Source organism: Euleptes europaea, chromosome 1, assembly GCF_029931775.1.
Source record: "Euleptes europaea isolate rEulEur1 chromosome 1, rEulEur1.hap1, whole genome shotgun sequence".
NCBI classification, from domain to species: domain Eukaryota; kingdom Metazoa; phylum Chordata; class Lepidosauria; order Squamata; family Sphaerodactylidae; genus Euleptes; species Euleptes europaea.
In genome coordinates, this window is record NC_079312.1 from 157890688 (window position 1) to 157913320 (window position 22633).

At 44.0% G+C, this 22633-nt stretch overlaps 1 protein-coding gene across 1 annotated transcript in view; it reads right to left on the minus strand.

Annotated features, from left to right (window-relative positions):
- Positions 1–2505: 2505 nt before the first annotated feature.
- The window catches only part of SPATS2 (spermatogenesis associated serine rich 2), a 58734-nt gene continuing 38606 nt past the window's right edge, over positions 2506–22633 (minus strand). Inside the window, exons 4-12 of the mRNA XM_056858938.1 lie at positions 22370–22419; positions 20591–20852; positions 19385–19576; positions 16629–16764; positions 12779–12837; positions 8973–9082; positions 6830–6932; positions 5212–5414; positions 2506–3015 (exon numbers count right to left, since the gene is read on the minus strand). Of these exons, the coding sequence (XP_056714916.1) occupies positions 2698–3015; positions 5212–5414; positions 6830–6932; positions 8973–9082; positions 12779–12837; positions 16629–16764; positions 19385–19576; positions 20591–20852; positions 22370–22419 (1433 nt within the window). The 3' untranslated portion in view covers positions 2506–2697. The remainder of the gene's footprint in view (positions 3016–5211; positions 5415–6829; positions 6933–8972; positions 9083–12778; positions 12838–16628; positions 16765–19384; positions 19577–20590; positions 20853–22369; positions 22420–22633) is intronic.

Genomic DNA, 22633 nt, shown 5'->3' on the forward strand with positions numbered 1-22633 from the left:
GTGTGTGGGCAGGGGAGGCTGGGGCCCGGTCGCGCGGGGCCAGCAGGGGTGTGTGTGTGTGGGGAAGGCTTTTCTCTTTTCCTCCTCTTTTTCTGTCATTCTTTCTCCTTTCTCTACCTCTTTCTCCCTCTTTTTCTGTCTCTTTCTTTGTGTCCCTCCGTCCTTTTCTTTGTCTCCCTTCGTCCTTTTCTTTCTTTCTCCCTCTCTCTCCATTTCTTTCTCCCATTCTCCCTCCCTTTTCCTCTTTCTCTGTTTTCCTTCCTCCCTTGCCGATCGACTGTGGACTGTGCCCCCCTGGCACCTCGTTTGCTCGGGCCCACAGCTGGCTGCCCTTCCACCTGGGAGGGGGGAGGGGGGGCACCCTGCAGGCCTTCTCTGTGTGGCCTCCCATGGGGTTGCCAACCTCCAGGTGTTGGCTGGAGACCTGGCAACCCTAGCCTCTTCCCCCCCACTGGGAGATCTACACCTGGTATGGCCCCTGAATGATGTCATAAATGTGCAAATGGCCCTTGGCAGGAAAAAGGTTCCCCACCCCTGCTCTAACGTGATAAACCCTGGTGATCTCTGTGGCTAATCAGTTTTGTGCAGGCGACAGCCTTGAAAGTTGTTTAGTGCAGAGTCTCTAATAGGGTGCAGGAGAGAATCTCTGGCTACAGTAGGAGGGACGGTTTCAGCCATGTCCTCCCTTTGCCTACACTGTGTGGCTTTGTCCGTGCGTATCTGCAAACTCTAGCATCATCATTGTAGTGCTCACAGGTATTGGTGCAGAAAGGCAGGTGCTTCAACTAGCACCTTGCATGGCTAGTGCATAGGATCTAACTCTTTAGAAGGGTTATGAGTACACAATGGCTTAGATCCAACAAAGCATTTCTGTACATGAAATGACTTCCACTCACGGAGTGTGATTTTCTCATTTCCAGCTGCTGCCCCAAATGAGCTTTAATGTTCCTCCCCAAAGTGATGCCCTGCAAACAGAGATCGTTCCATCTGGTGAAATGCTCCCTTGGATCCAAGCCAGTGACAGAATACCATCCCAGGTACTGCCTTTTCAGGGTTCACAAGGGGCTGAGGGGGGAAGGTAGGAAAAAGCCATATTTAGAACCACTTTCTGCTTGCAGTGCTTGGGATCTAACTAATTTTGCCAGCCTTTGTTGCCTAAGCTCCCAAGCAAGGTCTTTTTCCAATCCTACCTTATGATTGACTCACTGTGGTACTATGAAAAACACCAGTGTTTAAAAATGCTTGTCCTATGAGCACTGGTGGAGTGCAATGGCTAAGAGCTGGAAACCAGGAAACCCTAAGTTCAAATCAATCCCCCCGCCCCCCAATGACTTCACTTATACAAGCCATGGGCCTCCATCACCAATTTGTAATACAAGGCTGTAGATGTCTGCTATAAGGATTACTTAAGTGAAGAGTTTTCAACATGGTAATGGCCTTTTTCAATGCCAAGTATCATTTAGTCTGCTGCCTCCTACAAATCTCTCTCCCTCTGGCCTGCAATCTCCTAAGTGAAGACTAGACTATATAAGGCCTTTTAAGGTTATCTGCATTTGTTCTACTTGAGGATTCTCAAATTTCCCCTCTTGACCTATGACCCACAGTTGTGCCAAGCCTGAAAACCTACAGCCAATTGAGGTAACCAAATTATACCAATCCTACCAGCTAAACGTTCCAGATATTTGATTTGGGTGAAGCAGTACAACTGTGGAGAATCAAAGTCTGGTTAATTTGGCATAAATAGTCATGCAGTCAGTCCACAGCTCCAGGTGTCCTTTTCCCCAAGCCCTCTAAAATAAGAAATAATGGCAGAGTGGAGGTCACCATCTTTTAACATGTACGTCATTTTTTATTTATACAAGGATAGAGAAAGACTGTAGCAGTATTTGTTTTTACTTGAGATCACCTAGGATTAGCACTGCTAATTAAATCGCTAGAAATGTAGTTTAGGATCAGATGTTGGGATCGTGGCTAGGAAACCTCCCATCTGTCGCCAAACATTAAAAGAAGGGAACATCTAAATTTATACATGACGTACAGACACAAACTCTGCTTCTCTCGGGAGAATGGAGTCTCTCCTGTTTTCTGGTGGAAGAAGCATACAAAGCCCAGTCTTCCCAAGTGTAGTATTTACGTAAGATGTAGAAAGAAAAAAACCCATCCCAGCAGTCTCTCTTACGGCTCCTCCCATTTCTTATTCTGGGCTCACAGTTCACAGCAATTTGTTTCATTGCCAGCATGAATAACTTTGCTGTTAGGAGTAAGGCCTGGCTAGCTGCATTGGGGTGTATGTGTAGCAGGGGGTGTTCCAGAGGCTTTAAGACTAAGGGCTCTTGGAAGACATCCCTCTCTCAGTCTTTGGCTTCTAGACTGAGACTCTGCCAATGTTTAAAGATGGCATGAGAATAAAGAAGAGCCACAGAGTGCCAAGGAGGCAGCAGCGGTGAGGCTTGCCCAGGCCAGGCCTGACAGCGTGAGTGTGCACTTTCCCACTACAGCCCGGCCCCGTGTCACAGGGGCAGGAGGCAGGAACAGGAGAAGCAAAAGGAAGCAGCTTTCCCAGAAAAAAGGAATGATCAGGGAAGAAAAGTGGCACAGGGACAGCAAGTGTAAACTTTCCTTTGTTATTATCTCTAGCTAGGTGTGTCCTACAATCCTGCCCATCCAGCTTTGGAAGGTGGAGAGCGTTAATGGTCCTCAAGAATTGGCCACCTCGTTTTGGCTTGACCGAGGTTTCCGCTGTGGGAGAGCCTTGGCTTCTTTGCTGTGTGCGCCCAAATGCGCGTGTGCAGTTGGGGCCGGTGGACCTGCCTCAGGACCAGGGCCAGCGCCAGTTCCATTGGTTCCTGTGGAGTAGGTCTGGCTGCTTGTGTTCCCAGAAGGAGGCCGGGACCTGGAGCTCAGCTGGTACCAAGGCCCGTTTCTGTACCGATTTGAATTGGGGTGCAGGGCCCCATTTGGGCGGTGTCCTTGAGGCCTGTAGCCTTGGCCGGGTCTTCTGTTACCCTGGAACCCCTGAAATGGAAAGACTGATCAACACGAGCAATGCTTATGCTAATGTGGAAACAGGAATGACATTTGACAAGTAAGAGAAATTTGTCAGCTGACCAGCTAACTACTGACCAAATAATGGACAGGTGTTTTTAAAGCATTAACTTCATTAGAAGAGAGAAGATATTTTGTTCATAAATAGCCTTTTGCTTTTAATAAAATTTGCAAATGGTTTTGCTAAAAACTGTAATTGCTGTTTAAAAATTAATGAATTTGTACAACTTTAGACAAGGTTTCTATAAATGCAAACAATTAACTGAACAGTTGTCTAGCTTTTTTAACCTGGAATGTCAAGGTCAGCCCACAAAAACATTAAAACAGAGCAAATTTAAAGAAGTTTTTAGGCAAGAGCTACTAGAAAACACAATAATGCTAGGCAAAGTAGAAGGCAACAGGAAAAGATGAAGACCAAACATGAGATGGATTGAATGACACCACAGTGAATTAATAAAGGCAAGCTGCTAACTGCACTATGGAATTCTTAGTTGCATGGAACATTTTGACATCTGAGTAGTCAACTCACTGGGCCCTCACAGACAATCTCCATCGCCAGTCGGACTGAGGCGGGACAGGGCTGCTGATACTTTTAGATCTGTCAGCAGCCTTTGACATGTTGACCATGATCTAGACCACTGCCTCGCTGACGTGGGGATACAGGGCACAGCCCTTCAATGACTGCGCTCCTTTCTCCAAGGGACAGAGGGTGGCGCTTAGGGAGATGGTATCGCAGTGGCACCCTTTGCGATCCTCTCCCGTGTTGTTCAACATCTTTATGTGCCCCCTCAAATATCTGGTTAGGAGTTTCAGGCTCGGCTGTCATCAGTATGCAATTGGTGCCTTACCTCTCCCAATCTAGCCACAGGGATCCATACAACAGTCACCTGTAGGCTGGATTACTGTAACTCGCTCTATGTTGGGCTGCCCTCAAGACTGATGTGGAAGCTCCGGCTGGTACAGAATACCACAGCGAGACTCCTTGTGGGGGTCTCGCTGCAGGAACATACCCACCCAGGGCTTCATCAACTGCACTGGCTCCAGCTAGTGTACTGGATCAGGTTCAAGGTGCTGGTTTTACCTTTAAAGCCTTACACGGTCTGGGGTCCTCATATCTTCAGGACCACCTCTTCTGGTACACCCCCCAAAGAACAGTACGTTCTGCAGATTATAACTTACTGGTGGTCCCTGGCCCTAAGAGTCTGTGGCTGTCCTTGACAAGAGCCAGGGCCTGTTTGGTCCTGGCTCTGGCCTGGTGGAACTCCCTCCCTAGCAATAGCAGATCCCTGCAGGACCTTAAAGAGTTCCACAGGGCTTGTAAGACGGAGTTCTTCCACCAGGCCTACAACTGAGGGCAGCCGCAGATGTCATCTATGCTGGCCTCCCCACCTCCCCCCCCCATTCTTATGTAAGTTATGATCTATGGGGGAACGTCTGGCTGCAAAATTTCTCAGCGGAAACTACTTTTATTGAGCCATCTGTTGTTTTAGCATGATTTATTATTGTTTTAATTGTTTTAATGGAATGAATTATTTTTATGCCTGTAGGCTGGTTTTAAATGTTGTTATCCGCCTGAGTCTGGCTTCGGCTGGGGATGTTGGGATATATCAATCTAAGATAATAAATAAATAAAATAAATAAATGCAAATATGGATTGACGCATCACTTCAGAAAATAGATTTGGACTGAGGTGCTGTGAGATAAAAACAGTGAAATCAAGTTTCTTTCAATCAGTCTAAAGTTTGCCTTCTCTGTAGTCAAATGAGATCTATGTCACAGGAATTGTCCCTTTGCATAAAAGGAACTTGGCAGTCACACATACCCCTGGCATTCCTATTGCACGGTACCCCCTGGCCCAATTATTCTGCCACTCCAGAACCAACAAGCATGGCTCTCCCTACTTCTGGCCTGACAAAATGGCTCTTGGAGTTGCATGCATGTGGGAGACAGCGTAGTAGGAGGTTGGCGCACATAGCTCTGGCCAGGAGAAGCTCAAAATCAGCTTGTCTCAGCTTTTGTGACAGCCAAGCTATTGCTACAGTGCTCCTATTGTAAGGTGGACATACACTGCAAAAGTGCATGGCACACACTGCACACTCACAGGGCCAATTCAAAGGCCAATCCCCACAGCACCATCAACAGCCACACGCAGAACAAGGTTATTACCTCACGGTAGGGCTGGTACGGGCGGTTTGCCACACTGGCGGCCGTTTCTGTTGGGGATGATTGCTTCTTACTGGCTGTTGTAAGGCTTGGCGCAGAAGCAGAGGCACTCTCAGATGTGGTGGATTCGTCTGGGCTGCTCACGGATACAGACAAGATGGAGCCGCACCGCGACCTGGTTGAGTAGCTGTTTTTTGGATGGGAAACTGAAACAGGAACACAAAGTTAGAAGAAGAAGAGTTGGTTTTTATATGCTGCCTTTCGCAACCACTTAAGGGAGACTCAAACTGGCTTACAATCTTCCCTTCCCCTCCCCACAACAGACACCCTGTGAGGCAGGTGAGGCTGAGAGAGCTCTAACAGAGCTGTAACTTGCCCAAGGTCACCCAGCTGGCTTCCTCCACAGGAGTGGGGAAACAAATCTAGTTCACCAGATTAGCCTCCACCTGAGTGGTGGAGGCTAATCTGGTGAACTGGATTTGTTTCCCCACTCCTGTGGAGGAGTGGGGAATCAAACCTGGTTCTCTAGATCAGACTCCACTGCTCCAAACCACCGCTCTCAACCACTACACCACGCTGGCTCTCTTAGATTTTTTAGATAGCTCCTGGTAGCCTAAGGCCACTTGATGGCTACAATCCAGTGACGTGCAAGCAGAAACATGAATGACATAGCACAATTCTGACTGTGCAAGACCTCGTGTGGCACTTAGTGCTTTCCTCCCTATACATTATAATGCCCAGAAATTAGTTGCAAAAAAACATCTTGCACAACTGGAAATGCAAGAGGGGATACAAAAAGTTGGAATTAGCACAAGTGGCTGCCATGGCCTTTTTCTTGTGTTTCCACAAGAGCTCGAACACATGCAGGAATTTTACGTTGAATCCAACCCAACACCTCTTCCATAAAGCAGTTATTCAAGGAATATTTCTCTTTTGAAACTGACTACTACATTTCCAACGATTAATGATGTAACTGGAGGCCTGTGGCAGAACAACTTTCAAACATCTGTTATTGCCTTACTTTAGGAATTTTTGCATTTAGGAGAACAGTGCTAAATATTCTTTCATAGACAACTGTTTCACAACAGTACATCTCCATATAATTGATAATTCTTTATTCTGAACACTACCCATGAAACAAATGGCACATGTTAAAAACCTAATGTATTAATTATATTACAAGAACACACATGCTGCAGTGAAAGATCTCTCAAAATCTAATAATTACTGTAAGTAAACAGGTATTCTCTCTTTTCCTAAAACTCTGCAACATAGATTTCAGCAGGAAACCTATTTTAGAGCAGTGGTGCCACCACAGAAAAGGCTTTGTTTCACATCTATATCAACTCCAGTTCACAGTCAGGCAGGATGCTAAGAAGGACCACTTCAGCTGAAGCTTCCAAAAAACCCAACCCATTTCCCTGTAGAAATCTCTTGTGATGGATGTTCTATCAATAGCAGCTTTTCCACCCACTTATCATCATGTGAATGTGATACCTGTCAAGGGATCACTTGCTAAGAACAACTATAATGAGCTGCATAAGCTGGTCCTAAGGCATTCTGATAGCCAGTTAGAAGACAGTGCCTTTTCACACTTAATCCATTGTATAGGTTGGCTCACCTTGTCCAAAGGACTCGATACTCCTCTTTAGTTCATCTAGGTCACAAGTGAAGCGAGCCACCCTCCCCAGATCTTCATCATACTTGCGCTCACTGACAAAGTGCTGAATGGGAGACAAAATGCTGGCATTTTAACGTGGTTTCTTGCGACATAAATTCATGGGATTGAGAAGCCAAAGCAAAGCATAGCTCAGAGGCCAACACAATTGTCTACTCCTTTCTCTGTCCCACCTATACAACTGCAGATCAAAGGAAATCTGCACAAGCCCATCACGGCAGTAATTCCATCTGCAGCAAGCCACGAGGTATGAAAACTATGCAAGTTCTACAAGAGGACTTCCTGATGGAATGGCTGTTACAATAGGCTGCATTTCTAAAGCAAGGACTTTAGATAACTTTGCTCTGCCCTCTAGTGGTGGAAAGAGGTAGCACGCATTGGAGCTGCCCGGTCAGCTAATGGAAGGAAGCATATTTGGTGCTTTGCAAATCAGATTAAAATTAAGCCTTAAAAAATTATGCAGCATCTTAGATGCATTTTCATGCTTCATATATTACCTTGTTGTAACCCATACAACCACCCTGTAAAGTCAGCATTTCTCTACGATCACAGGTTGAAGGAAGAAGGATAAAATTAATGCATCTGAGACACTCTGCTACTTGGTTAGGATCCTCCAAAAACATTTTTATGAGCATTTCTCTCTGAATCAGAGTGCAACAGCCTTGAGCCAAGAGAAAAGGCAAAGTGTAAATATTTTAAGCAAACAAAAATTCAGATAAAAAAACCTGTCTGAAAAAAATATCAAATTCTATGCAACTACACTATGGAAACCAAGCTATTTTATTTTATCTTCATACTTCTTGGCTGTAGTTTTACAAAATTTAGAATTTGTGTTAGAAGAAGTCACTTGCTCAGTGACAACATATCACTATCTGATTTCTAGACCTTTACCAGAAAAGTACCAAGCAGAAACTTCTCAAATGGTCCCAAGTTTATCTTTGCAAACATATGCCCCATCACCTCCTTCAACATTCAAGATTCTGGCCTAGATCTACATGAATATTTTTTAATCAGCAGCATGGAATTTTCCTGCCTCCATGAAGGTTCCTTATACTGAATCAGACCATTGGTCCATCAGGACCAGTATTCTTTACTCAGACTGGCAGTGGCTCTCCAGGTTCTGAGGCAAAGATCTTTCACACATGAACCTTTTGACTGGAGATGCCGGGATTGAAGCCGGGACCTTCTGCATGTTAGACACATGCTCTACCCGAGCCATAGCCTTGCGCAACTGCATCGCACTGATTTCCACAAAACGCTACTCATGGGTGATAGGGACCCTGAAGAACAACATGAGGGCGAATGGCAGCAGAAAGTGGGAAATTGGCAGAAATTGCCCCTCTCCATCTGTCAGTGGAAAATTTAATCTGGATCCCATCCTATGTCAGAAAACAGGGTTGCATTTACCTGTAACGGTTGTTCATTGAGTGGTTTTCTGTGCAGGCACACATGGGACTCCACATGTGCTGGCCAGCCAGAGAGAGGAATTCTTCAGCTTTCTTGAGCTTTCCAAGCTGCTGGGAAATGCCAGCTCTGGATGGGAGAGTGAGGAGTGCTCCAGCAGCTTGGAAAGCTCTAGAAAGCTGGAAAACTCCTCTCCATAGCTGGCCTGCATGTGTACTTTCTCACGTGGGACTGCACAGAAAACATGACAATGAACTGCCCCTTTCTTTGTATTTTCGCAGCAGAGATGAGCACCAGCAAATTTCTTAAACAGCATACAGGCAACTACCTATGATAAAGGATTAATCAATCCTGTTCATATCAATCCTGATGGGAGTGTCACATCCTGCCCTCCAGGGCAGAGGTTCTTCCCAGTTCTGCTACCTAAGACTCATCTTAACATAAGATGCTGAGAACTGAGCCTGGGGCCAACTTGAAATAAAAAAAAAACACACTCTGCAACCCAAGTATGGCTCTTTGGTAAGGGAGGAATACAAAAGGGCTGAACTGAGCCTATATGGGGCAAATGGATTTTAATAAAAACTAGGGATTCCAGCTTCTACTTCTGGCATCACATCTGCCTCAGCTGTCTATCTATACAGCAAGCTTAACAGTCACACGAGGGCTCACACAGTTGACCCACCTTGATGTCAGCTCTAAGCTCCACCAACTGCTCCTCTGACATTCGGACTGCCACGTCAGTCAGCTTCTTCAATGCCTCTGCCTTTTTTTGTCGGCTGCTTAAGATTTCCACTGAAATACAAAGTGGAGTGCAAAATGTTATCATACCCGAAGCAGCTACGTTTGTAACTCAAGCTCATTGTAGGGGGGGGGGATGTAAAAACCCCATTAAAGCAACCGCTAAAACCTCAAGCCTCTATCTAGTCTCTGAAGGCCAACCCAAGTCCTGCAGTCCTGAACCGCGCAAAGTCCATACACAGAAGTTCAATAATCACGAGAGAGCCGCCCCTCAGGCTTCTTAACATGACTTCACTGTTCTGACGATAAGACTGATGGCATTTGTTAAGGTCTCAAGTTGATTTAAATAGTGTAAAAGGGCCCATATGGAAGATGCAGTCTGTTCGGTATGTTTTGCCTAAGTCATTTTGTGCTTTATTTAGACAGCAACCTGTTTGGAAGATAAGCAGCCAGTGCTATCGCTGCAGTACTGGTGTAATGTGACATAAGAGGCCCATCCCAAATGAAGAAAGATGATCCATTCTACACCAGATAAAGTTTCTGAACAATTTAGTCTGCTCCACTCAAAGCATATTATAAGTCTTTCCTTGATATGACATGAATGCTTCCTGTTACAAGGCCTGCAACCGTGGCCTTTTATGCACCGGTTGTTTCCGTCGTTGTCAAGCCCCAAGTACTTCAGGGCTTTGTTTTCATTATGTGTGTATTTTCTGACCTTTAGAAGTCGTGTTGCTCTCCCCTCGTGTTTCCCCCACGTTTTGTGGATGTTTTACCCCAAGTTTAATGTCTGCCTCAATCCCAAATTGAAAGCTGGTCCTGTGCATACTTGTCAATTTGGGGTTTTCTCTCCAAGCCCATTCTCGCTTCTTCTTCCCGCTTGTCTTTCCCTTCATCCAACCCTTTCCCTCTAAGCTAGAATACTATGAGCTGCCTTATTTGGCCAGTTTCAGACCTCAGCCTGATCGAACAGGTTTTTGGTTTTTTTTGTTTGCGTCTAGGGAGAACGCTAGCAAGAGGTTCTGAAGCTCAACATTTTCCCTGGTGATGCATAAATTTAACCCCAAGTACTCTGGGAATTTCTTCGGGGGGAAAAAGCCCCTGTGCATAGTGATTTGAAAATTCGAGATCAAGTACTGTGCATCGAGAGAGCAGCATATCCAGTGGGACCTACCCACACATAAAAGGCCCTTGTCTGCTGATGAATATGGTAGGAGGTGTTCTGTAGGGTTCAGAGCCATTGTATTCAGTATTTCTTACCTGCAAGTTTCCCACCAATAGTGACATTCCAATGCTGTATTTTAGCTCCAGGTCTTCTCTGCTTCTGTGGAGGTTCTTTCATATTTGAAGAGGCTTCTACAGCCACAAATGCTGATGTAGGTAGAGTGTACTATCCTGATATATGGTCTGACATTTCTGCTTACAGTTATGAACAAATGACATTTGGGTGGCCTTTTCCCTATTTCCTTCCATTTCCAAGGCTCTTTGTTTAGACTAGGCCATTTCTGACTTTGACAGCAGCCAAAGTAAAAACAGTTCTTTATGTTCTTCCTAACATTTGAGAACATTTGTTGCTCAATTGTCCCTTCAGGATTTTTTTTTTTTGTCATTTAAGGTTGTTTTGTTGCAGTTTTTCTACAAGCCCTAATTGTCAGGAAAGGTAGCTAGGTAAGAAGAGCTAGATCCTTTTCCATCCAAGTTTTGCATTGTCTAAAGTTCAAGTTTTAATCAAGTTCTGGAGGTTTTATTAAAAACCTCCAGCCAACCAGACAGCTACATTGCAATGCAGTGGTTAGAGTACTGGACTATGACCAGGGTGACCTAGGATCACATCCCTGCTTCCCATGAAACTTACTTGGCCTGTCATGCCTCTCAGGCTAATTTGCCTAAAAGGGATTTTGTGAAGATAAAATGGAGGATAGGAGAACTATGTATGCTACCCTAAGCTCCCTGAAGGAAGGACGGGATTTAAAAAAAAATGCACTGAAGGTATTTCCTTGTTGCATTCATTGTTACCTTTTACAGAGTAATTATGTTATTTTCCTCCTGTATTCACTTCCCTGTTAACATTAATTCACTTCTGCAGTATCTGCATGGGCCTTTGTCTATTACCAACTTGCCCTTCATATGCTCCCACAGTTGAAAGAGCTGTGGCTACACCACAGAGCTACTCCCAGACTGCAAAGAGGGTTCTGCTCCCTCCCAGTGTCTCCCAGCATTGCCTACGTCATTTCTCTTTTGTTAACTTGGAACAGTCTCCACAGCACTGGCACCCTAAAGTAACTAAGTTTCTCTAGGGAACTGCTGCCTAGCCTAGACCCTTCTTCCCTGGTCAGCAGAGAAGATTAAAATATGGTGTTCCTGACCACACTTCTGCCTACTTTCCTGTTCAAGTGGCAAACTTTTCCCAACAGCCCTTGGAGTCTGATGACCATACCAGGCAGATAGGAGATTGCCTGTCCTTAAGAAACATTTTATACAATCTCTTTTTAGGTGCTTTTAATGCTGAAACAGGTAGTGTTATTCCTGCTGGTGCGAAGCTAATTGGAATGCTGCTGCCATAGCTGGCACATTGAGAACAAGGCTGACTAGAACATCCTGCTGCCCGGGACACACAGAATAGCCTTAAAGCATATACATTCTATTTTGGACTTCCGCATATCAACTCTGGCTGATACGCCAGCTACGGCCATTCCTCAAAAAGGCGTGATCTAGCCAGAGGGATCCATGTTCTGATAACATCCAAGTTAGATTACTGTAATGTGCTTTACGTGTAATGTGCCTTTGAAAACAGTCTGGAAACTTCAGCTCATCTAAAATGCAGCAGCAAGGCTATTGCCAGGTCTACAGGAACTGTATTACCCCAGAGCTGAAAGATCTATACTGGCTGTCCATTGGTTTCTGGGCAGAATTCAAAGTGTAAGTTCTTACCTTTAAGGACTAAATGGCTTGGGGACAGAGTATTTCAAGAACCACCTCCGCCTGTATTGTCCAGGCCACCAGTTAAGGTCTGCCTCACAAGCCCTGTTCTCTGTATGCCTGCCTTGAGAGGTGAGGTGGCAACCAGAGAGATGGCTTTTTCAGTAGTGGCTCTTCACCAATGGAATGCCAGCCCTCTTGAGGCTAGCCTGATGCCTACATTGCTTTCTTTCAGGTACCAGGCCAAAATGTTTCTGTTCACTCAGCCTTAGTTAAGGGGTTGATCTTTTAATGCTATTTTAGTCTGGATACTGTTATTTTAAGCTGCCAGTGGTCTGGTTTTGTGATCTCTGAGCTGGGTTTTGAATGCTGGATTTTAATTGATGTTTTTAATGCTTTGTTTTAATTATTTTTTTATCTTCTAAGCTACCTTGAGCACGTTCTCAGAGAGGCAGAATAATTCTTTCTAAATAAATCAATACCATAGTGCTGCTTTTATTCCTCCCCATCTTGTGCTGCAGAAATGGGGGATCAGAATAGTTACAGCAGGGCAGCAAACTAGAGGTAGCAGAACATAAAATATCATCTAAATATATTTACATGACTTTTCGCAGTTTGCATTAATAAATAACATAATTTAGCATGTGGTTACAAAGTGGACATGGCGTTTTAAAAACAAAACATGGAAAGCATATAAATGCATTTGTGTAAGTTTTATATCTGGAAGAAACCAGAGACTGGAAAATGGAAGGCCTGGCTCAGATTCCTGCTACTACTGTTGGATTAGATTCTACTGCAACCTTTTTAGAAGACGAAATAATGTAAAAGCCTTACTTGCTTCTGCTTTCACTTTGTCCATTTCACCTAAAAGGGCTACTTCACGATCCATGAGGCTAGGGAAAAGGGAAAGACATGAGGCATGAGGAAACCCTTCCCATGAATAGCTTCAACACAGAAAACAAGTTGGCTAACAATCTAATGGTGAGAAGTGCATGCAGTCAAGAAGAATCACTGCCTTCTAGACATGAATAGCTCCCGGGTGGTTCAGTGCCAGCGGAAGCAAAGCCAACAGATGGCAGCAGAAAGCTGCAAACTTTTCCAAAGTTTCTGGGGCAGCTGCTCTCTTTAATCAGTTCCAAAACCACAAGTTATGAACTAAAGCAAATCCAGCACACACTTTCCATTCATTGCTTTTCCTTTTCCATGGAAACGCGTCTTCCTTGTTTTCCTTGGAAACTTATCTTTAAGCTCTGAATCTTCAAAATTATCTAGAGCTCTTTTAAGTCACTTAAAATGAGCACTTCACACAGTGCAGCAAAATATTTCTCCAAATGATCTCAGACAGCACCTCCCCCCACACCAAAGGTCACACATACCTAAGCAGTTTCCTACAGCTTAAGGCAACGGCATCTAATAGATGGCACTTCACTGAGGAGGCTTTTATTTGTAAATTTAGTTTTTTGTCTACTTCTTCAGATGGCTGATAAAGCTTGGCTTACAGAGCCAAAAATAGAAACCATCTTCCTTAACAGAGCCGGTTATGATTGCCACTACACTAAGGAAGTGTACTACTACAACCTTCACCTACCCCAAAAAACTACAGCAGCTTAAAGGCAGCCTTTGAGATTCTTAGTGGGTGTGGAACACTTTACAGCCCCGTAAAACCCTATTCTGCTTGGTAGACAGATTATACTTTGAAAAACACAGTTCTCTGCCATTCCAAAGTCCCTTCCAGCTGACTGAACTAAAGTACTTTAGAACTTTATTATTTATAGGCCTACTACTTCCTTTGCCTCTCGAGGTCAGGCCACCCTCTCGGCCTTCCCTCACACTCATGAACCTCAAAATCACTGGCTGATTTTTCCAGTGATTCATCCCTTCAAACTGTGGCTTTCTGCTGTATTAAACTGTTCAAAGACAGGAGAACAACATATTTTAAAATGCCAGGCAAAAAGAGGGGAATATTGTGAAGGATCTTCTTCAGAAGAATGACAGACTCTTCAGTTTACCATACAATGGGCATTTTTAAAAGCCACGCTTGGATCAAAAATTTTTATCCCAGTTTTGAAGTTGCAGATTTGGGGATGAGTGTACACATACAAGATTTTAGAAAGTTTATTCTCTTAATTCCCCATGTTTCCTTCCGTTACCAATTCTGATTCGTCAACACTAAGTGATTCCAACTTCTTTGGTAATGAAATACAGAAGTGTCATCTTTTAACTACTGACAGAGACCAGCTTGCTCTTTTACAGACCACAGCACCTGCAACTCAAGCACTGCCATGATCCATCTGACCTCCTGCCCTAGGAGAAGAAATTATTTTTCACTAAAGAGGTGCCATGAACTGGTTTTTCAAAAGCAAACAGAAAAGGGTTTGATATAACTTGAACGCACCCAACTGTTCCTGGAAATGGGAATGTGCAAGACTTTTTCCTAGCAGAGTGGAAGCTTCTTCTTTCAGAAAAGGGCAGATAATCTCAGCCAGAAAGTTAAACTGACCTGACCGCAGGTTCACTGCTTTATCAGTCCTGTGTACAAAGCTTCGCTGCAAGAACCTTCTTCACCTGGCATTTATTTAAGGAGGTTCCACTGGCTTTGCTCCAAACAGGCACTTCACATCCCTGTATCACGGAACTGCACTTCCTGGTTTCTGCTGGTTTGGCTCTTACCCTTACCATAGCAACTGGGAGATTTACCTGAGCAAAACTACTGAACGACACTTGGGGCTTTAACCTTTCTCAGTGTGACGCAAGTGTGTTGCGGATAATAATCTGAGCGAAAGAGCAAGCAATTAAACGGTTACAAGAAGGGGTATTTTTAAGGTAGCCAACTAGCAGTTTCACTCCTTCTTGCAGAGATTAAAACCTCAAGAGTGGATGTATGAATACTGAACTATTATATTATGGGCAGATTCTAGTAACTAAACCCAACTCTAAATATTAAGAAGCAGAGCTTGTTAGAATCTCTTTGAGAGTCCCCTCCCAAAAAAAGTCTTGCTCCTCTCACCTAATTTCATATTTGAGACATTTGTTCTTGGGGGGGGGGGGGTTGCATCTGACACACAAGTAGCCCTAAACCAGAATTGTACTTCCATTAACTTTGTTTTACAGCTACAAAAGTGATCCAAGGCAACACTGAGGATTAAAACCCCAATTTTAATATGGTTAATGTGAGTTTTAATTGTAACACCAGAGCACAAACTCTGCAGCAACACAAACACCTACTTAATTAACAATACTCAAACATTTTTCGTGGCTCCATATCAGGCACACACCTACAGCTGCCCAATTTGCTTGAGTTGAGCTTTGAAAACATGCACTGGGTTGGATCCTATGCAAAATCTATGCTGATTAAAAGAATTTCTGTCAGCAGAGGGGGATTCCCCCCCCCCGGCAGTTCCAAATGCTCCCGCACGGCTCCTAGGGGACAGGGGATCCCCATGAACAGATGGGAGGACAGTCAGAGGTCTTCTGCAGGAGGGAATTTGTAAAAATCGACACCCCCCCCCCCAGTCAACTGGATCCAACCCATTTTGGGGTGAAGGTTAGGGATTAAGGTGGCCTTATCCATTTGAGCATTTGAAACATGGATGCCAAATTATTCAACTGTGGTGAGCAGTCATTGGTTCTAAACAATCTGCTTTGACCAAATTCAGAGAGACCTTTTGCACACACACACACACCAAGGCTCACAATGAATGTTCAGAAATTACATGTAGAAGTTAAAGAGCAGCCTGCAATGATGTTGACGAGGGAATATTATTCCGCAGAAAGAAAAAGCTGATACAGTGCATTCCTAAGGAGAGTTACTCCAGTCTAAGCCCATTCATTTCAGTGGGCTTAGGCTGGAGTAACTCTCCTTAGGAATGCACTGTCAATGACTTGGAATGTCAAGCATCAGGCTGGCAGAAGCACATCAGCAACTGAAGCTCTGTAACATCTAACAGGACTATACTGGCATAGGCAGCCAGTTAATTCTCCACCCCCACTCTAGCTTAGGCAGCCTGAGACAGGAACACTTTGTAATTATAGGACCAACAGTACCTAATGAACAAATTGTTTGCAACGGGTCTTTGCCTGAAAAACTTTTGCATCTGTACAATAGATATATGTCCTTGACATTATATACTGGTTGCATTAAAAAATACTATTTTATTAAAAATGTGGTGTTAGTGGCGCTTCTTATACACTTCTTGTTCCGATTTTTCGATTTCGCACTCTTGTTGCCACTGCTGCTCAAGAGGGAGGACCATGTACCACCGGCACATGATGTTTCAAGGTTCAAATACCAACCAATTAAGAAGGGACAATGTCTTGGTAACTAAAGCATGCAGGGTTTAGTGGCTTCAAAGGATGAGTGAAGAAAGCTTTTATTACTTTAAGAATACAGTCACAGAAATGCTGCAGATGCCAATTGCCAGAATTTGCAGTTCTGTCTTTCACACACCAATAAAGCTATCATGAAAATAGGGTCATCTGAAACTTCCAATATTTCCAAGTAACATTCATCCAAGATGTATGGCCTTTGACTGCTCATATGGTCCCAACCTTATAATAAACAGATGCCTGAGGTAATAATTGGAAAGGAAAATAAAAAGGACCCCCTTTTACCACAGAATACACTCCTTTCTACCATAACCTTATTCATTTCTGAACACTTCAACCTCTTCATGTGTTATCATACCAACTCTGCAGCTCAGCAAAAGCCTGTTTCATCTTCTTAATGGAGGCATCCATTTCTTCTTTAACTACAACTCGATACCGAGCCAGCGAGACCGTGCATCGTTGGAGATCTTTCACGGACTTTTCAATATTGGAACCTACCCAAAACACCCACACAAACACCCCACAACATTAGACTATACAAGTATTCCAAACCGCAGTAAATCAAGAGAGAAAACCTTAATTTCAAAACACTCTTTGACAGAAAGCATTCTTTCAAAAAACAATGGGTTGAGGAAAGCACCAGCAGCTTCGACTGCCATTTGTTTCAAGCTGAAGCTCAAATATTCAGCTGAAAGAAACGCCTTCCCAAATAAATAAACCAGCAGCATTGAATAACAACAGGAAAAACTATCCAACTGTGAATGAGACTAACTTTGGGAAGGTATTGCTCCAATAAACTACAACCTGTTTGAGGGAATATTTCCTCTAAAGGACAGATGGAAGGCTTTGGTGCCAGCTACAAAGGTGAGTCTCTTTGCCTCAGATCTCTGACAGAAACATCTCCATGCTTATTTCTTTCACCAAGGGTTTCTGAAGCGCTCACCCCCTACTAAGCTGAACAACCAGCTGCTTGTTTCAGCCCTTGTTATAGTGAAAAGGTGAACCACCTCTGCCAGGAGCCGGATATTCACACCTTCCTGAAGATGTGGATAATGACCATGTTTAGAACTGAGGTCTTAGAGGTCCTTCTTTCTGACAGATGGAGAGAAGAACAGCAGGGATGGAAAAAGAAATCACAAGGGACAGTTGTTTCTCATTATCTACTAGGTCTCTCTGAAATTCTGCTTCAGGAACAAACTCTGATCAAAGGGGGAAAAAGTATAGAAACTATGGGTTTGTGTTGGGGAATAAGGTAGAGCATTCCAAATCCATGCAGAAGACTATATATATATATAAAACAGCAAAAGACTACTTAGTTGTGATGTCAAGTAATTAAAGGATTTTTGGCATCCAGCTCTCTGGTTTTCAATTAATAGCAAGAGAAGAAAAACAGTTAGAAGACAGGGTGCCAAATGCCTGCCCAAAGGAAATGTAACATTTCCTATTACAGTGGTTCATAGTCCTTCTTCTACTAGGCAATCTAATTAAATTCAATTTCAACTAACTTTTGCCCACTTCATATGCTCTGCAAATTAACTCCCCGTGTCTGCAAAACATTCTATGCCTTCCAAGAGTTTGGCGCAGCCCAAATTGAGTTGGAACTCAAACAGAATTTAGAAAGAGATTCAGTTCAGTGACTTTTGTTTGTTCTCAGAGCAGCCAGATAAAAAGACAACCAGCCTGAGAGGTGTGTGCGTGTGTGCACGCACACATTTGCTCAGCAACTTCACACATGACTTGTTTCCTTCCTTGGTGTCCAGATCTGGATCGCCTTACACCAGCAGGTAGTAGATACAGCAGGCGTGCGAGTTTTACCAGCAAGGGGAAGAAAGAAGAAGAAGAGCAGGTTTTTATACCCCGCTTTTCTCTACCTTAAGGAGTCTAAAAGCGGCTTACAAGCACAATCCCTTCCTCTTGGAACAGGCACCTGGTGGGGCTGAGAGAGTTCTGAGAGAATTGTGACTGGCTCAAGGTCACCCAGCAGGCTACATGTAGAGGAGTGGGGAATCAAGCCTGGTTCTTCAGATTAGAGTCCACTGCTCTTCACCAATAAACCAGCTGTGATATTCTCTAAACAGATCATAATCCCAGAAATGATGGAATCTAATGTAATAAATTAGCATTCTTCTGGCATTATACCAAAGTTGAAGAACAGAAAAGGGCAATGAAAGGCATTTACTGTTTAGCAAATGATGTGTATACATTTTCTAGAGTTTAGAAATGTGGCTAAAGCATTCACCAAAAAGGAAGATAAGAATATTAACAGATGATGGTCCTCCAGCTTTATGGATTCCAATGAACAAAAATAGATACATTTATCTGTTTTGTCATTCCTCTAAGCAGTCCAGGGCAACACAAGGCAGCTATTTTTGTTTTATCAAAGAAGAGGCTTATAAAATTATGCAAGGGGTGGACAGAGTCAGAGAGAACTTTTTCTCCCTCTCCCAAAATACTAGAACTTGAGAGTATCCCATGAAGCTGATGGGTAGTAGATTCTGGATGGACAAAGGGAAATATTTCTTTACACAGAGTACAATGTGGAATTTGTTGCCAGAGGATGTAGTGGTGGCCACGGGCATAGACAGTTTTGAAAGGGGATTAGATAGATTAATTGAGGAGAGCTTTATCAGCGGCTACTAGCCATGGTGACTAAAGGGAATCTCCACGTTCAGAGGCAATCTCTGAACCCCTGTGTCAGGAGGCAACATCAGGGGAAGGCCTCGGCCTCTATGCCCTGTTGTTGGCCCTCCAGAGGAACCGGTTGGCCACTGTGTGGAACAGCATTCTGGACTAGATTGACCACTGGTCTGATCCAGCAGGGCTCTTCTTATTGTATGTTAGCCTGAAAGAGTAGCTGGCCCAATCCCCACTTACCCACCACCAGCTTTATGGTAAGTAGGGATCTGAACCCAGGTCCTACACTCTGTCCATCATACAGGCTCAAGAAATAAAGTACACTAAAAGGATTTACTAGCCTGGTAAAGCATCTGATAATTTGCATCATAGTTTTAAATCCCAAACACACCTCCCGCTTGGCAACCATTCAAAACCTGCTCAGCAAAGCCAGATGAGCAACAGAACCCACGCGGCAACCACAGATGCTCTCAGGCCTACCTAGCTTTTTGTTTCCAGAGGACACAGGGACCTCGTCTAACATTGCTAGAGATGAAGGAACAGTTGACTGGTTGCTTGATCTGTAGAATGGCTTGCTGGGGCTCCTCAGTTCAGGATGCACTCTAAGGGACTGGGCATTCTGGGCAGACTTCAGAGTGAAGTCTGTTAGGCGGTTTTCCAACTCAAGAGTTGCTGAGGAGGAGAAAAAAGTTCACAGTTCACAAAACACATAGGGTGAAACCACCAGATACCACCAAAGAAATCTGTATTAACCACGCGTAACCAAATTATTTTCCCCAAGCACATTTTGAGTGGTTTGACCCAGTCTCCATCTATAGCATGGCCCCAAAAACAACAATAGGCTTTGAATATGCCCACCTAGCTAGAATCTTTTGGGTGCCCTAGCTTCCTTCTCCATGTAGCTGAGCCCCTATACCAGTGATGGCGAACCTTTTAGAGACCGAGTGCCCAAACTGCAACCCAAAGCCTACTTATTTATCGCAAAGTGCCAACACGGCAATTTAACCTGAATACTGAGGTTTTAGTTTAGAAAAAACAACTCATACTTTAACACCTGGTCTCCCAGAGCAGGGATCACTTGCTTCTCTCTCTCCTGGAGGCCAGGTCTACCAGCCTGGATGACCTGGCCTCAAGTGGATGGCTTTTCCCAGGGGCCAGGTCTACCAGCTGGGATAACCTGGCCTCCAGCGGATGGCTTTCCCCAGGGGCCAGGTCTACCAGCTTGGATAACCTGGCCTCCAGCGGATGGCTTTTCCCAGGGGCCAGGTCTACCAGCTTGGATGACCTGGCCTCTAGGAGCAGGATGGGGGGGGGGGGCAGTTGCATGCCGGCAGAGATGGCTCGGCGTGCCGGAAGTGGCACGCATGCCATGCGTTCGCCAACACAGCCCTATACCTTCAAGGAAGGCTTCACAGGGCTAAACATCTATAAGTAGCCTTCAACTTGCTCCTACTCCTACTCCCATTCCCATTTCCCTCTCGAAACCAAAATAATTTCAAAGACATTCCAAAAAGACCAGTTAACCTTGCATTTGTAAAAACTGCCAAGCAGCAGAAAGGGGGTATGTACACCACAATTTAGAACAACTCTCACTGTTAATGGATATTTAACCACAATACCTAACAAGATAGATGTAGAAGAGGGGAAAAGCAACCCCCCCCCCACATACACCGTAATGAAACTAACCTGCTCTGTCGGGCACCTCAGAAGCAGCAGGTTCACTCTCCTCCAACTCTCTGGCATCTATGGAAAGAGTATCCAAACCTTCGCTGAGAGAGTCCACAGATTCTGTGTCATTGGCTGAGCCGTTGACATGGTAACCATTGATCCCGCCCTTCTCTGATGATGCTGCAGACTGTTCCTCTTCAGTGGACACAGGCTTGCTGGGGTCAAGGAGGCTGGCACTTGACTCTGCAGGAGGCTTTGGTTTGGTTTTCTTCTTTTTGTTCTAGGGTTTCATATATCCACCCCCCACCAAAGAAAAAGACAGTTAATTCCTGAAGTGAAGCCTAAGGTCATTCTTAGGATGGATGAGACTCAACTGTTAGACACATGGTAAACATGCATAGGTAGATACTATGGAACAGCAATATGAATACTGCTATCAGTTACCAGTCTGGCTAGACTCCATGATGTGTGCATTCTGTAATACTAAGCATGTAGCAGAAAGCAAAATAACTGCGCTTAATTTACAGCATTTGTGCAGCATGTCATGCTTTTCTTTGTGCAGGATTTGAGTTATGTTGGGAAAGATGCTTGAACTTATTAAAGAGCTGTCCTGAGCCTAACTTTGGTCAGGAAAGGAGGAGGTAAAAAAAAACCCAAATAAATGAAGTGGAGGGTACACATAGCCTTGGCTATACACACACTCTAGGTCACTTACATGTTCCCCCTCTTAATTCCAGATTGCATGAAGGATATTACAGGATGTAACTAAGAGGACACTCCAATTTTATCCTCAATTCTAGAGCCTCTGACTTATCAGTCATAGCCATCATCTTTGTCTCCAGCATCCACTGGCTGGCAAGCCTTCCATAGGATTTATTATGTCCCTTTCGTAGGTTCACTTAAGACTTACTAGGACTGTGACCTGCCCCTGGAACAGATTGTTTATATTGTAACCAAATTTACAATAAGGTTGTTTATCACCAAGCACCTGGCAAATTGTCCCAAGATAAGCAGAGAATCTTCCCAGTAGTCAGGCTCAAGGGCTGGAGAAATGTCAGCTTACACCTGAGAAAGGAAACAGGTGCCTTAGCTGGCCAAGATAATCAGCTGGGTCATCAGGGCAAGAGACTAGATGAGGCCATTGGAGACTGGGCACTCCAGGAAGGAAGCCGTAGTCAGTGAAAAACAGGGTATGAGGGACAAGGGGGAAAAGCATCATACATGAGAAAAAATGAGGGAAGACTGCAGGGGGTATAAAAGGAGAGGCTGGATTAAGCACATATATTATATAGATACTGATCAATCGATCAATCGATATAGAGATATAGATATAGCATCCCTCTGTGGAAAGAGGATTTAGAAACTGAAAGACTACTCTAATAAAAAGCAGGTAAAAATCATGTATATCTGGAGGGAGTTTTCTGGACTAACTAAAAATAACTCCAGTAAAAAAGGGAAACAAACACATTAAACTAATCCCAGCTGAAGTTTCCCCAATAATACAATCATGCATAGTCAAGACAGTAATGTGAATTATATGTTTTAAGCTTCATTTCAAAAACTACCTGGCCACACAGGAAACCAATATCGGCAGATCAATGACTTTTTGGTAATCGATATAAAAGTCATCCTTCAGACACATTCCCTCATTGGCTCTTTTACTGCATCCCTACTATTTAGAGGGATGGGCTTAGCAGGGATTGATGGGCTTAGCAGGGATTGATGTCTTTCACCCCAGCAAGCCGAGACAATATATAGCCTTACAAACAGTGGTTTCGTGTACAAACCCAGCTTTACCTTTTTCTTGCCTGTAACTGTCCATTCTTTCAGTACTGCACTGGCACTGCCTGCAAATTAATATAAATTACAAAATCATAAGCAGTAATAGTTAATGTGCTCCTCATACACCCAATGAAGAAACAAGCCTGACAGACAAAACAGCTGGAATGTCTCCTTTAATCTGCATTCAGTGTTTTCTCTGCACCAGCATCTAATTCACACTCGGGGAACAACATCCTACACAGAGAACTGACTACATTTCACCAACATTTACACTGGTGG